At 40.0% G+C, this 15,763-nt stretch overlaps 1 protein-coding gene across 3 annotated transcripts in view; it reads right to left on the bottom strand.

The window, feature by feature from the left end:
* The window catches only part of GPM6A (glycoprotein M6A), a 323,841-nt gene that overhangs the window by 39,393 nt on the left and 268,685 nt on the right, over positions 1-15,763 (bottom strand). For all 3 annotated transcript variants that reach the window (XM_039542540.1, XM_039542539.1, XM_039542538.1), the window contains one exon: positions 1,888-2,044. In XM_039542540.1, coding sequence (XP_039398474.1) covers positions 1,888-2,044 — 157 coding nt within the window. The remainder of the gene's footprint in view (positions 1-1,887; positions 2,045-15,763) is intronic.

Genomic DNA, 15,763 nt, shown 5'->3' on the forward strand with positions numbered 1-15,763 from the left:
AGCTGCCGTAGAATCTCCCCGGGGGGAAAATACTCTGGATAAAATCCTGACTCCATTGAAATCAGCTACAAAACTCCCATTCACTTAAATTGGGCCAGGATTTCACCCTCTCTGTCAACTTCCTCCACCCATAGCAAACAAGTTCATCTTGTTATTGGGCATGAAAACCAGACTGCCTTAATTTTAATTGTACAGTGGCTGTATGAGCTTCTTTATAGGAAAAGACATGCTTCACAAATTCCCAATTAGACAAATAGCATACTGAAAGCAATCATTTCATGTGCCACACATGGTATTAAACCACAGGCTAGCATACATATTGAATCCTCCTAGGCATAGGTGATAAGATTTTGGCATTTATTATTATGAAAGGAATAAAAGTTAATGTGTAGATGGAGCATAACTCTTTGTATTGAAGAATGCATATATGAAAACTGAACAAAGAACTTGGTGGTGGTCTCAGTACAGTAACTTTTCTCAATTTATAATGTCCCCAGCCTCTGACTACAGACATCTTTAAAGGTCTCAACAAGTCCTCGGTTCAACTATTAATATCTCAGCCGGTAGTTATGAAAAGAACAAAGTCAAGAAGATGAAAGAGTGACATTAATATAGGGCAGGTTACAGTTGTTAGGATGGCCTTAACTGTGCATTTCCACAATTTCAAATATGGGGATTTCTTTTCAAGTTAAGCTTAGCTATGGATTGCCTGGGTTTCTAATAGCTGACTCTTGATAACTATTATATTCTTGGAAGGTTTTTACCCTTTGTCACCAGAATGTACTCTTAGCCTTTACTTCAACTTATCAATATATGTCATCTCAGAATATAGTGTAGTGATTAGCCCTCCTTTGAATAACATTTTATGTTCATGCTATTTGCAGTTATGCCTATTATCATCAAGGTATAAAATGACCAACCTTAAAAATTCTACAGGCTTCCAAAAGTACATCATCACCTACTCCCACTCAAACAGCAAAATATTTTTGATAAATGATGTGACAATACCTGAGCTTCTAAGAATGGAATAGAAAATAGGACAAACACACACGTGAAAGGAATGATAATTTGGTAAGCCAAGAAATTTACTACCCTGATCTGCCCATCTTTAATACTCTCAGATTTAGAGTAGCCTCTCTCCAAGCCAGAGAGGTTCTGCTAGTAAAGACTCCCTTGAATTTATTCAGCACAGTCCCCAAAATATAATTATTTGTTGTTTCAGTAGTAAACAGAGACTAAATGTGACTGGCCAAGCAATCTTAGGGCACAAAATGTGCATGTAGCTAATCCAGGAGTCAATTTGTGGTTTAGCTTTGAAGTGAATATGACTTTTGAATAACTGTTCACCAACGTGAGTAAAAGCTTCAAAATCCAGCTCCACATTATTAAACAATAAGGAACTGTTCAGGGCCTGATCTATTTATCAGCTCTCGCTATGATTAAATATTACAACCTATATATAGATATGTAACAGTTCCTAAAGCCCCAATCAAGATCAGGGCTCCACTATGTTGGGCACTATAAAATCACATATGAAAACATGGTCCTGCGCCAAAGAGCATAATACTGAGCAATGAGTTTTCACATTTAGCTTGGGCAAAAGAGCCTGTCCATTTAATTAGTGAAGTGATTATTTCTACAAACATGAGTATTAATTAATTATGTAGCTTTTATATAGCACTTTTCATCAGTAGATATTGCTTAGCTAATATGGAGACCATTCATATTATTCCATTCCTTTCTCGCTGCAGTTTTTAAATTACTAACATAAGACTATATAACAACCCCTCTCCCTAGAGACATATTTCCTCTGTAAACATATCCTAACCTATTCCAACGATGCTATTGAAATTAACGTAAGTAATGAAGGTTATCATATTAACATACCCAGGCACTGACACATCTGCCGCAGGTGGTGATTTTGAAATCTCCATAGAGATCCTTGATGGCACCAGTCGTAAAGAATCCCTCCACCATCAGCAAAATGCCATAGACAAAGAATGCAGCTGCTATGCCATAGATCACATACTTGAAGATGTCAATCCTGTACAAGAAGTGTGAAAGTTATTTATCTCAACAACAATTCAGAGTTGTATAATAAGATCTCCTCTAGCATAAGAGTTGGCACTCTGGAAAACCTTCAGTGCTGATGTTTTATAATGGTAACTGCATTTAAAGATTTGTGTAAATGTTGCCTTAGATAGCATGTGGCTGACACATCTGAATAATGGTTACACAAAAAAATAAGGGCTCCCTTCACTTAACGGTATTCAAAAATTGTCCTGGATCAGTAAGAGAGCAGTATTTAAATCCAAATAATTCCAAAGTCAATTAATCCTCGTTTGATTTTATTATCTAAACAGTCTAATAGGATTAAAATACTTCAACAAATTTAATTAGCAAACATGAATAGAAAACATGATTCTGAAATATTGCGCTTCCTTAAAGATCATCCTGCTTCCTGGACAGTTACAGATATTGAAATGTAATGTGTCATGAAAAAGAGGCTCACTTACAATCTTCAGTTACCTACTCATCACTATACAATTTGTTATATTTAGTTCTCAGATGGCATTATTAATCTCTGCTAACAACTCTCTCTCCTCATTATTTTGTATCCACTATTCCCCAATGGACAGTGCATTTTTGGAGACAACATTTAAAAAGGATTCCCTAGACACCATATTGAACCTGATCCTTGTTACTGTTAGCCACACATGGCAGAAGGGTAACATATTCATGTAATTACTTCCATTCCAAGGGATTGCAAAACATTTTATAAACTATTAGACCAGTCCTGCTCACCTATCATGGCAATATCAGCATGATTATTATTATATAATAATATAGTATAAAATCATGAGTGATGTAGAGAAAGTAAATGAGGGAAAGTTATTTACTTCATCCTATAATACAAGAACTAAGGGCCACCAAATGAAATTAATGGGCAGCAGGTTTAAAACAAATAAAAGGAAGTTCTTCTTCACACAGCCAACTTGTGGAACTCCTTGCCTGAGGAGGTTGTGAAGGCTAGGACTATAACAGCGTTTAAAAGAGGACTGGATAAATTCATAGAGGTTAAGTCCATTAATGGATATTAGCCAGGATGGGTAAGGAAGAGTGTCCCTAGCCTCTGTTTGTCAGAGGATGGAGATGGATGGCAGGAGAGAGATCACTTGATCATTGCCTGTTGGGTTCACTCCCTCTCGGGCACCTGGCATTGGCCACTGTCGGTAGACAGGATACTGGGCTAGATGGACCTTTGGTCTGACCCAGTACGGCCGTTCTTATGTTCTCATCTGTATTATGGTAGTGTATAGAGGCCCCGGCTGAGATCAAGGACCGATTGTGTGGGCACTATAAACACCCGTAGTAAGACACAGTTCCTGCCCTGAAGAGTTTACACTCTAATTTAAGACAAGGCATAGTGAGCACCACAAGGGGGCTATGCACATGAGTCAAGCAAGAATTGATATCTATATCTACTGATAAAATGTGAGATTCTCTGCTATGCCTCTGAGAGGGGCTTTAAGTCACCCTTTCACCTTTCTAATCCCAGGATACTCTAGTGACTGGAATGGCTCCTGGCAGAGAATACACACTCCTGGAAGGTTTAAGTAATGATAGCTTCCCCAGGCTGTGGTATGGGCCCCAGCATTGCCTGGTATTTGCACAGGGTGGCATGCTGTGACCCAGCCCACTATGTATCCCTCCTGCCCCCCGCCTTGACCCCAGTACTGGGGCTTGTGAGGAGGCTCTCAGAAAGCAGCCTTGTGACTATCTTCTGCAGTGCCGGAGTCAGCGGAATTCCTGCTCAGGAAGATAATGGGTTTTATAATCTATTTATGCTGCTCCAACCCATTCACCTGCTCTAAAGGGGTCAGAGTGGAGAGTTCAGGATCTCACAATTTGATTTAAATCAGAAATTTTCAACCTTTTTCCATACCAGGACTACTCTGCAGCCAATCCCCAACCCTCTTATCTATATGGAATCTTCCTTCAATTTAGCAATATGGGTAGGGCCCGATGTTTGTAACCCCATGATATCTGTTTGCAATTCTCCTGGGGGTAAAAACGCCCAGGCTGAGGACCCCTGATTTAGATTAATCCTCTAAATCACCACTGCATTCCAGTCATCTCTTGGGTGAAGTGAAGGGCTACACAACATTCCAACTATTATAGTGTCTGTCATATTATGAAATGTCAGTAGTAATAATGTAATAATGTTATTATGACATGACTTGGTATGTCATCTCAGTCACCCATTCCCTGTGGGAAAAAATCATATGTGGTCATGTAATTAACAATCATTCTGCAGACACACAAAGGGTGAGTTAAGGTTACAAAGGCAACCTTAATTATAACAGTTTCTACCTTTAGAGTGCTTGACTTTGAAAACTCAATGTTGCATTAACATAGGCTTTTTGTGTATTGATCTAAAGAAGAAAGACTATTTTGAATGAAGTTATTGTGAAACAATTGTATTGATGGAAGTAAAATAAATATTTAGAGAGTAAAGAAAGAATTATTTTGTATGCCATCAAAATCTGGTAGAGAATATTTGTGTTATGGACCTATTCAGGTAGAGATCAACATGTTCATAAGATTTTTCCAACCTATAGTGCAAGCACAGCTTGAACTGGTCTAAATTAAATCAGTGTGACTGTAGAACTTTTCCCCTCTCAATTTTTTCTACCGCTGGTTATTAATTATTCTATATTAAGCAGACTTTATAAATAATTAATGAGTTTGGATTCACTCCAACCTGAGGGACATGAGAATAGCTTTAGAGGAAATAGTCATTTTTTTCCAACAGAAGCAGCCACTGTACTTTGCCACCCGACTGTGCTATCATCTTGGAAGAACAAACAGGGTGCAGTTAAGTGCAGTGTGGCCTGTCCCAGCAGAATCAAGTTAGGTCATCTCGTTCTTTCCCACATCAGTTCTCGTCAGTATTTTTCCTTGTACTTTAACAAATCCAGTTTCAATAATAAAACCACAGCAATAGTTAATAAGATAAACCCCAAGCGCTTTATGAACATTCAAAAGCTGTGAACTTTGGAGAAGAGATTGTTGTGACAAATGATATAGACTCTGACGTGGGTTCAGCTGTTTGAATGAAGAAAAGGTGGATTCACAAATGTGATAAAATTTGCAATGTCTATTATTTGCAAAAGATTATTCAACCACTCACTGACCTGATCAAAAATTTTTAAAAAAAAATGTCCAGATACTTATTTAGTGAAGTAACGTCAAAAGTTGTAATGGATACTATTTGCAAAAATGAGAGGGGCACCTTCTCCTAGACATTGGGGAAAGGTGGCTCCCAGGAGAAAGAAGGGGATGTAATCAAATCCCTCCTTCATATTGGGTTGATTGCCAGGTGATACAGCAGCAAGTAAGAAGCTTGGTGCTACTTACATGATATAAGCAAGCACATGCTCACAGGACTGAACATGTTCTAAGATTTTAAGGCTAGAAGGGTCCATTATGTTCATCTAGTCTGACTTCCTGCATAACACAGGCCATAAACCAGTGGTGAGCAACCTGCAGCCTGTCAGGGTAATCTGGCAGGCTACGAGACAGTTTGTTTACAAACCACTTTGCCCACCACTGCCATAAACCCTGACACAGTAACTTCTACATCAAAACGCACGTTGTATGGACCCAAGACCAGCTGTGCCTGTTAGATACCTGCTAACTAAACTCCTTGGTTACAAAAAAAAAAAAAAATTAACATCAGCTTCAAAGATTGACAGAAGCTCAGGCCATGTGGAGTTTAAGTGTTCCAAGAGGCTGGAACTCTTTCACATCTGAGACCTGTGAATTTCTGCACGAATTATGCTGAGGGGCTGTCTATCTTTGGGGGAAAGAGTCAGGTTCTCTATGATTGGGGTGCTCTTGGAGAACAAACTGCAAATGTGCTGGGCTGGCACACTGATTATCTGAAGGTTTCCCTTGAGGCGTTCACATAATAGGGATTATCCTGTTTTTGAAGGAGAAGACCAGCACGCTCTGTCATCGATCTTTGCACAGAACTCCTCTATGAACTAAGTGACAGGATATGGCCATTTATTATTTGTTTTGTTTTGCTAAATAAGGAGGGTGTGTGGAACAGACAGTGCAAAGAGCTGCGATTAAGAGGCTTTTCTAACTGCTATTTGTATATCCAAAGTTTGCCAGTATTGCCTCTCCCAAGATTATACACTGGCTCCTATTGAGTGCACTTGGAGGCAATAGCTTTTCAGGCATTAGGAGCCAGATCCTTGGCTGGTGTAAATCAGTATAGCTACTTTGAAATAAATGGACTTACACTGATTTACACCAACTGAGGATCTGGACTCAAAAAATCCGTTAGCTATGAGCCTTTCCTGTTTTTACTGCGTCCCAAAATGGTTTAATACTGTAGGAATTCTGAAGCAATTACACAGTGCAGCCTAAGTACTCTCCATCGTGAATGCTGAAAAATCAGTAATCAGTCAGCTGAAAATGAGAGATTTTTTCTATCCAAGCTACTTTATAATGCTTTGGAATGCTCAAAATTGTAGCCAAGGCAGGGGATTTTTATTTAATTAAAATACATACGTATTGCAAGCACTTAATGATGATTAACAGGAACAATACTCTCCTTGGATTTGCCTTTTGCCACTTGACTCACAGTGCAGAAAGCACTGTTAATAACAAATTTCTCTCTGTGTTACATACTTCTATTTGAATAAGGGATAAAGTCCTACTATTACTGCAGTTTAGTTGTCTAGCCAGATACCACATTTAGTATTACTGTGAAATTAATTTCCCAGCATTTGGCAGCATTGTATAATTCTACTTTTCATATCAGTCTGAACATATAATGAGACAAGGTACATGAGGTAATATCTTTTATTGGACAAACTTCCCTTGGTGAGAGAAACAAGCTTTTGAGCTTACACACAGCTCTTCTTCGGGTCTGGAGAAGAGCTCTGTATAAGCTCGAAAGCTTGTCTCTCTCACCAACAGACGTTAGTTCAATAACAGCTATTACCTCACCCACCTTGCCTCTCTAATATCCTGGCTACCACAACACTGCATACAATGAATGTATAATGTAACTTCTCCAAATAAAGATAATGGAATCAAGAAGAATACAGGCATTGAAAAGATTGTAATTATAAATAAACTCAAAGGTGATAAATTGAACACAACATTAAATTCTTTCCAGATACTTAGTGGTTTAAAATATTTCTATTTCCAAGTTAACAAAAATAAATGTAATTCTCACAAATAAATTCAATGGGTATAGCAGGCACTAAAATGCTGATTTGATTAGCACAGCTCAATTCATTTTTTAAATTTATTTTTCAAGGCTGACAGATACACTTCACAAAAATAAACACAGAGCATGAGCAATAAGATTTTGGAGGGGGTGGGGGTGGGGAGAGGTGTTCAGGCCTTGTAAAATTTGAGGGGTTTTTTTTTGTTCCTGGGATATTAATGCCCACTAATCAATAGACAACAGAATACAAGTGTAGCATATGGGTTATGAAACTAGGCACATTTCTTTTAATATTATATGCTACAATGAAAGCCCGGTTAATACAGAGGCCAGGAATCAAATTCACTCATGCTGGCAGAGAGAGGTGTAATTTATTTGTCTCTGTACCAGCTGATCCCCCTGTACCCTTGGGGGAGTCATCCTGAGGGAAGGCAAAGAATGACATTGCCACCTGCCCTACGTCAGAGCTTCCAGTTTGCAGGGGCAGCTTTACGGCTTTAATTTTTTGTGAGGGGAATCCACAGAAGCCCTACCCATGGAGAATGCTGAGGAGATGCACTGATCCTTTGCATTTAGCAGTTTCCCTAGCTAAGTCCCTTTTTTTTGGCCTGTCAGCCACTCACTGGAAGGCACTTTGCAACCACTTTCTGCCCATGCACCATCCCTCATTAGGCTTCTGAGGTCCTGTGACTGGGTGTCCACCAAACAAATGTGGGTTAAATCTAGTCCCCAGGCTACTGAATTTATCAAACTCAATGCCACTTAATTATGCGGAATGTCATAAAGGCGGATTTGGTAGTAGCTGTTTCCATGTATAAAGTCAACTTCTGGAGAATCAAGAAACAGCATAAGCAAGCAGAAAGAGGGAATTATTAATATCCATACATTGTATACAGAGCAAGGCTGAAGCAACCCAAATAACACCACAATTAAGGCAAAAGAGTGTACAATGCCTCAGAAAAAAAGAAAAATGTAAGTTATGAGAAAACATTAATGTGGCTCCATGACGGACTTTACAGAGGGACTGTACGGGTTAATACAGAGCCTGTACTAGGAATGGGGAATTAGGAAAGGACAAAATGGGAATATATGGTGGTCAATTAAAGATTGCAGAGAAATGATAAAACAGAATGAGTTAATGCTAGAAAAAGTAGCTAGGGGCAAAAGTGTCAATTCCACCTGAAGTACACTCCAGCAGCAGAACAAGTGCACTTACCTCTATTTCTCTTCTACGGAGTCCTTAAAACAAGCTTTCTTGCCTCAAAAATACCCCTTCATTGGGCAGGTATATTACAAAAATGTAGTGCAAAACATAGTCCATTTCTCCCACCCAGTGTATATAGTCTTTAAAATCCCACATCCTCTAGTCCATCATTTTAGCACATACTGTGTTCCAGCTTCTTTCACCATACCTGAGCTCTTCTTCTGTCCTCTCCTGTTCTTTTACCAGGACTGCCACCACAGCCCTTCCAGCTGGAGTGGAACCCTGCTCTTCCCTGCAGGAATCCCTACAGCCTCTGCTGGGGTTCAGCCCCACCAGAAGAGACTCCATCACTCCCCCTATTCCGTTGACCTCTACCAGCTCTGCAGCACATCACCACTGGTGGGTAAGACTCTCCGCCACTCCCCTGACTTCAGCCCTCTGCTCTGGCTCAGAAGTCGGCAGGCAATTCCCTCTGCAGCTTTCTGACTTCAGCCCTATCCAGTCCTGGATCTCTGGCTTGGAGAGGCCAGAAAGCAAACCCCACTTGCTGCTCTCCTGCCTTCAGCCTTTCCCCAGCTACAGCTTCCTTCAGGGACCTTCTACAGCCTCCTGCTCTCCAGCAGCTCTCACCTGCAAATGTCTCCGAGTCTTTCAGGCAGCTCTCACCTGCCCCTGTTCCCTAGGACTCATGTGTCCTCTTATAAAGCTGAGCTGGGGGTCAGATGCCCAGTCACAGGGCACTGGCCTGTTCCCTCTAAAAGGGCCAGTGACACCCTTTGACAAAAGGCCTTTACAAATCCTGTCTATTGGTGAAAGGAAAAAAAATACTCTAAAGGAACTAGGACAAGTAATAACTGAGATTCCTTTCTAGGTACATTTCAAGAAGAATTTCATGCAGAACCAAATTAAAGCATTTTCTAAACTCTTAATAAATTATGTTAGCAATATTATCTCCATTCAACTTGTTGGGAACTGCATAAAGGAAAGTTCATAGGTTTGTTGCATATGATATGTAGCATGTGAATTCATACTGCTTCTTGTTCTTTAAGGGGCAGATTCTGCTAGGTTACTCTCATTGAGAAACACATGATCCTAATGATGTCAACAGAACTATTTGTAGAGCAAGGTGCTACTCAGTAAGAGTAAGGGTATCAGAAGCTGTCCCTAATTCATCATCATCTAAATGCTTACTTGTTAATTCCTAGACTGCTTGCTTCTTTAGGGGATGGAGAATTGAGGTAAAATTCTGCACTTTACCTTCAAAATGCAGAACTTACAACCAAAGAAGAGTATGGACTATGGTGGCTTTAAACCACCTTTTGTGCCCTCCTGATCCTCATCTACTCCTGGTGCTGGAGAGGCTCTGACATAATTTAGACAACCCTACTCTATGGGTCACAGCAAAGCTGCATGCTCTGGCCCTGCCCCGATGTACCACTTCCACCTGCAACTCCACCCCCCAACATACAAGAGGGACCTCAGAAGGCAGCCTTTGGGCAGTCTTCCACAATGCATGTGCCAAGAGAATCCTGCCTCGGCCACAACTAGGGCTTCAGGGCCACTTTCCTTTACTCCTGCTCTTTCACCTGGTGTTCACTAAACCCTCTGATTGAGGGGAGAGATTGTTTTGCCCAATTTAGATCTCCTGGGCATGGCTAGAGTTTTGCACCAAGGACTGAACAACATTAGGCAATACCCAGTTTATGCATATGGATATTTATGCATATTCCTCTAACCTTATCATTGTAAGAATAATTTTATTAAGTAAGCAAAAGAGAATCAAAGGGAATAAAGCCTAATGAAGGAGAGTAAGTTAACTCATGTAAAAATAAGTTACCTACCAGAAGAGGTATATTACTGGCATTTATAATTTTAGGCATGAGACCCTACTATGTAGTAATTTGAGTTAATTCTTAGACTACAGATCATCAAGAATGAGAGATGATCATCATGATATTAAAAATATGGCTATGTAACACATTGACAGGAATATGGACCAAATATCTCCAAATACAGCCAGTTTATGATTTTTGTAATATATCCATCTATTGAAGTGTGTACAGAAATATTTTGTTTTTACCAGATTACGCCGTGCTCTTGCAAAGATTTACATGTGCACGTAACATTATGCATGAGAGCTGCCCGCTGACATCATTGCAAGCATATACAGGAACAAAGCCTTATATTGCAATCAATATCAGGGATGGCAACTGAATTATGCTGTTACCCCTAGGGTTGATTCCACCCTTATTGGGTTGAGACACATTGACAGGACAGAATAAGAAACTCACACAGCCTCTCGTCTTGCTTGTTAAATCTTCTAGGTAAATAGAGGACATCAGTCTCCAGAATTCTCAGTTTGGTAAGTTCAACAAGCACCTTCGTTTATGGGTTTGGTTGTTTAACTTTTTCTTTTTTTTTCTTTTTTTTTAAAAGATTGATTTCTCCAAAGGAAATTTATTTCTGGCAATTTGTTGATTTGCCTCCTAAGCTGTTCCTTCCTGCTGTGTTATGATACGGAAAGCCCCCTATTTAATGACCTCTTCTGTTACTCACTAGATTTCTTTTTATTCATTGATTACAATCTCTTTTGTTTGCTCTTTGCTCATTAAATTGTTGCTACATCTATGTTTGCCTAGGTCTGACTAGATTTGTGCAAATGCCTCCTAATAAATATTTTTATATAAATAAAATAACATTTATCTTTGCTTTTATTAGAATATGGAGTGTCAGATTGCTATGCAACATCACTCTTTTTGTGAGAGGGTAGAATTTTCCTCACAGCAATCACAAGATTGCAAATGTATTTGGCCAAATGCTGGCATACTCCACTGATTTTAATGTAGTTATACCAATTTATATCAGCTAAGGATCTGGCCCACTGTCTTTGGCATAAAAACTTTTTGATGTTATTTTTATCAAGCTTTATTTGTACATGTAACCAAATCATTCCAATGACAGAGCAACTGTCCTTTATTTAAATAGTGTTTTAATTGACATTGAAATTTATTCGTTAATATAATTTGTTCTTTATCATGTTTGCTCTTTAAATGAGTTTCTATTAACCTCTAACACATTAATAAAAAGAAAAGTAGTTGGGAGTTTACTCATGCATAGGCCTGGGGCCAACACTCAGCACAGCAGTGAATTTAATTCTTAAAGCACACATTCTGAGTCAATGCATGAACACCATCCAAAGCATTATCAATGTGCAGCCATATTCTGACTATCATCAGCCCACTTGCCAGAAGGAAAATAATTTGAACAGAGCATCGTGCAAATGAAGCCCTGCTAAGCCAGGACAATATGCACCATAACGCCTGACCCTATCCTAGAATATACCTCCACAAACAAACACACATAAATTCCATACTTGTTACAATGTTACATACGCTTACGAAAAAATGGGCTAGGGGCAAATACCTATTAATGGTAATTTTAAAGGACATTGTTGAATCAGTACAGCATTAAGGTCTATTGTCTAAAAACATTACAATAATACTTTTAAAAAACTGATTGTTGTATCCTTTTCTAAAGAATCTGTTATGGTTGATTCTGTAAATATGAAGTTGGAAAGTTCTTTAGAAGTTTATTATTAAGTGGATAGTGCATATTAATCCAGTTTAGAAACATTATAATACATGATTTAATTAACTATTTAAATACATTTATATAATGGAATGTGCAGTAATAATCCTCATGAAAAGTCAGTGCATCTCTTTAGATGACTCTATGGTTAACAATTCTACATTTTTCTTTCAAATTATCAAATGTGACCAGGTGATATTTTAGAATGATCTTTTAAAACAATTAAAGCTGTTCATAACACAAACACATGCAATGACAAACAGTTTAACTCATATTTACCACTTTATAGCAGCTCCCAGAAACCTCAATCAGGTTCAGGGTTCTACTATGCTAGGTGCTGTACAAACAAATATAAAGGCACCATCTGTGGCCTCAAAGAGCTTATAATCTAAGGCCCCAGTCCTGCAATTGTGTCCATGCAGGTAGAACAGGGGTGGGCAAACTACGATCCATGGGCTGGATCTGACCCCTCAGGGCTTTGGATCCGGCCCGCAGGATTGCCCCGTGGTGCCGCGGGCCACGCGCCGCTACCTGCACCTCACACCCGTCCCGCACACTAACCCTCTGCCCTGAGCCCCTGCCACACCCTGCACCCCAACCCCCTACCCTGAGCCGCCCTACCACAGTCTGCACCCCTCCTACACCTCTGCCCTGAGTCCCCTCCTGCACTCTGCACCCCTCCTGCACCCTAACCCCCTTCCCTGAGCTCCCTCATACACCCTGTACCCCTCCTCTGCCCCAATCCCTTGCCCTAAGCCCGTTCCTGCACATCGCACCCCCTCCCATACCCCACATTCCCTCCCGCACCCCAATCCCCTGCCCTGGCCCTGCATACAATTTCCCCACCCCTGAGGTAGAACTTTATGCTTCTGTGGAGTGCCAACTGAAGTTAATGGGATTTTGCACTGATGGAAGGGGCTGCCTTTGCAGATCCAATTGCAGAATCCAAAGAAGAGAAGTGACATACAAATGTGTGGGGAGATAGATACATTAGTTAGGTATTTTTTAAAATGACAAATGTATATTTCTAATGTAAGTACCAGCTTTCTCCTTATGTTCTTTGTTAGGAGTTACAGTAAAAGGAGGTCTTGAGGATGGATTTGAAGGAGGAAAAGGTAGTGATCTTACTGGTCAGTTCAGTGAGAGTATTTCATGGGTAAAAAGTAGCATGGAAGAAGGTACAGAGACCTTCATAGGTAGTAAAATAGTCAAATCATTTTTCCAACTAATTTATACACGTGTTCCTCCATTCAGATCTTGTATAGCACATTTTTATTTATCTATACGTCAGCATTTATAAATTGTCTTTTCTATAGCATCTAAGTGCAGAGTTTCAGCTCCAACTGATTTTTTTCTTAGCGCTAGTATACACATTTCTGGATATTCAGGATTTATAATGGAAACACTGAAATATCCTTTACAATAAGCAACAGTGGCCATTCTGAATGGAGTGTGTGAGATTGCATGAGGATCTTGATCTTAGGTAGATATGCATCTGATGAAGTGGGTATTCACCCACGAAAGTTCATGCTCCAATACGTTTGTTAGTCTATAAGGTGCCACAGAACTCTTTGCCGCTTTTACAGATCCAGACTAACACAGCTACCCCTCTGATATTTGGGTAGATAAATTAGTCAGAGTCATGGATGTTATTAACAACCCCCCCACAAACAAAAAATAGTCCCTGTTGTGTGCACATTAAATAATGCACCATCACACACAAGATCAATCATTTATCCTATATCCTTTTAGGATCTAGATTTTACTAGTGCCTCTATAGTGATATTAGGACCCTAGGTAAGGTTCGGGGTAATTAAGCTGTTAATAATCAAAGTCAAGAACAGAAATTGCAGAGTCTCAGATAAATAAATGATTAAGCACTACAAGACTCAAACCACATTGAGCCAACCCAATGCCTATTTATTTTATAACTGCAAAATATTTATAACAATTACAAACTGAGCGTATAAATATGCATGACTTTTTGAGTCCATACAAGTTTCATTTGATCCATTTTTCATCTTGCTAGAATCTTTTCTAGCTAGTTTATATCAGCTGTAATAAAAATACAGTTACATTCATTATTGTTTTTTCAGTTTATATTGTAGATAGAGATAGGACTACTTGTTTTGTGTTGGGCTATTTACAGAGCCCTACCAAATTCGCGGTCCATTTTGGTCAATTTCACAGTCACAGGATTTTAAAAATAAATATCATGATTTCAGCTATTTAAATCTGAAATTTCATGCTGTTGTAATTGTAGGGATCCTGACCCAAAAAAGGAGTTATGGGGTAGTCGCAAGGTTATTATAGGAGAAGGTGCGGAGGCTACTACCCCTTACTTCTGCTCTGTTGCTGGCAGTGGCTCTGCCTTCAGAGCTGGGCAGCTGGAGAGCAGTGGCTGCTGGACGGGAGCCTAGCTCTGAAGGCAGTACCAGCAGAGGAGTAAGGATGCATGGTGTATGGTGTTGCCACCCTTACTTCTGTGCTGCTGCCTGCAGAGCTGGGCCCTCAATCGGCAGTCACCACTCTCTGGCTGCCCAGCTCTGAAGGCACCAGCACAGAAGTAAGGGTGGTATGGTATGGTATGGTATGGTATGGTATTGCCACCCTTACTTCTGTGCTGCTGCTGGCGGGGTGCTGCCTTCAGAGCTGGGCACCTGGCCAACAACCACTGTGGTCTGGCCATCCAGCTCTGAGGGCAATGCAGAAGTAAGGGTGGCAATACTGTGACCCCCCCCATAAAATAACCTTGCAACCCTCCTGCAACTCGCTTTTGGGTCAGGACCGCCAGTGTGAGAAATGCTGGTCTCTCCCCATGAAATCTGTATAGTATAAGGTAAAAGCACACAAAGGACCAGATTTCATGGGGGGAGACCAGATTTCAGGGTCCATGACACTTTTTCATGGCCGTGAATTTGGTAGGGCCCTAACTATTTAACTTTCTTACTAGCTGGTGCTCTTCATAGTAATGATTATGCCTCTGTATAGCCAGTGACACAGTCTGGCATTAATTAGCAATTGTTCCTGCTGATGCGATACCACATGAGCTTTCCTTCCAGCCATAAATAGGATAGGTAAGAGATAACTCAAGCTCAAGCACCAAACAACTCCAAGCATTTCTGAACAAAGCAAACAGGTGAAATTTATATTTCTCTATCATATACTATGTTGAAGAGCAAAGTATAAACTATTACATAGGCTATGATTATACACTTTACATCTATACATCATGTAAACTCTTCTTCACTAAACATCTAACCTGAGACTGTTAATCAGTCAAGATTCCTATTGACTTTAATGGTTTTGTCGCTATAGCAATATTATTGGTGGCTCTTTTCACGCAATAGAAACAGAGACTAGAGGATCAGAAACATATATTAAACATGGAGGACTGCTATCATGGACTGAGGGATACCTGCCACAGGTGTGATATTTTTCATTTAGGGTAAGTGAAAGAGAGTAAAAGGCACTGCAGACAAGGCAAAACCTCCAGCGGGCAAAGTTGCTCTATGGAGGACAAGACAAGTGGTAGGGTATTCTCATTGTAGGTGCTCTGAAACTATGGGCATGAGCACAGTAAAAGAACTATATCGCAGAGAAGAGAACTGTGGGAATCACTCCCCCACCAGACATAACAAACCCCAAGTCTGTGGGCGTTCATGGCACTCTAAAGGCCCATCTCCTTTCTCAGACATTAGCCTGGTGGACTTGAAGGT

Source organism: Mauremys reevesii, linkage group 5 (assembly GCF_016161935.1).
Source record: "Mauremys reevesii isolate NIE-2019 linkage group 5, ASM1616193v1, whole genome shotgun sequence".
NCBI classification, from domain to species: domain Eukaryota; kingdom Metazoa; phylum Chordata; order Testudines; family Geoemydidae; genus Mauremys; species Mauremys reevesii.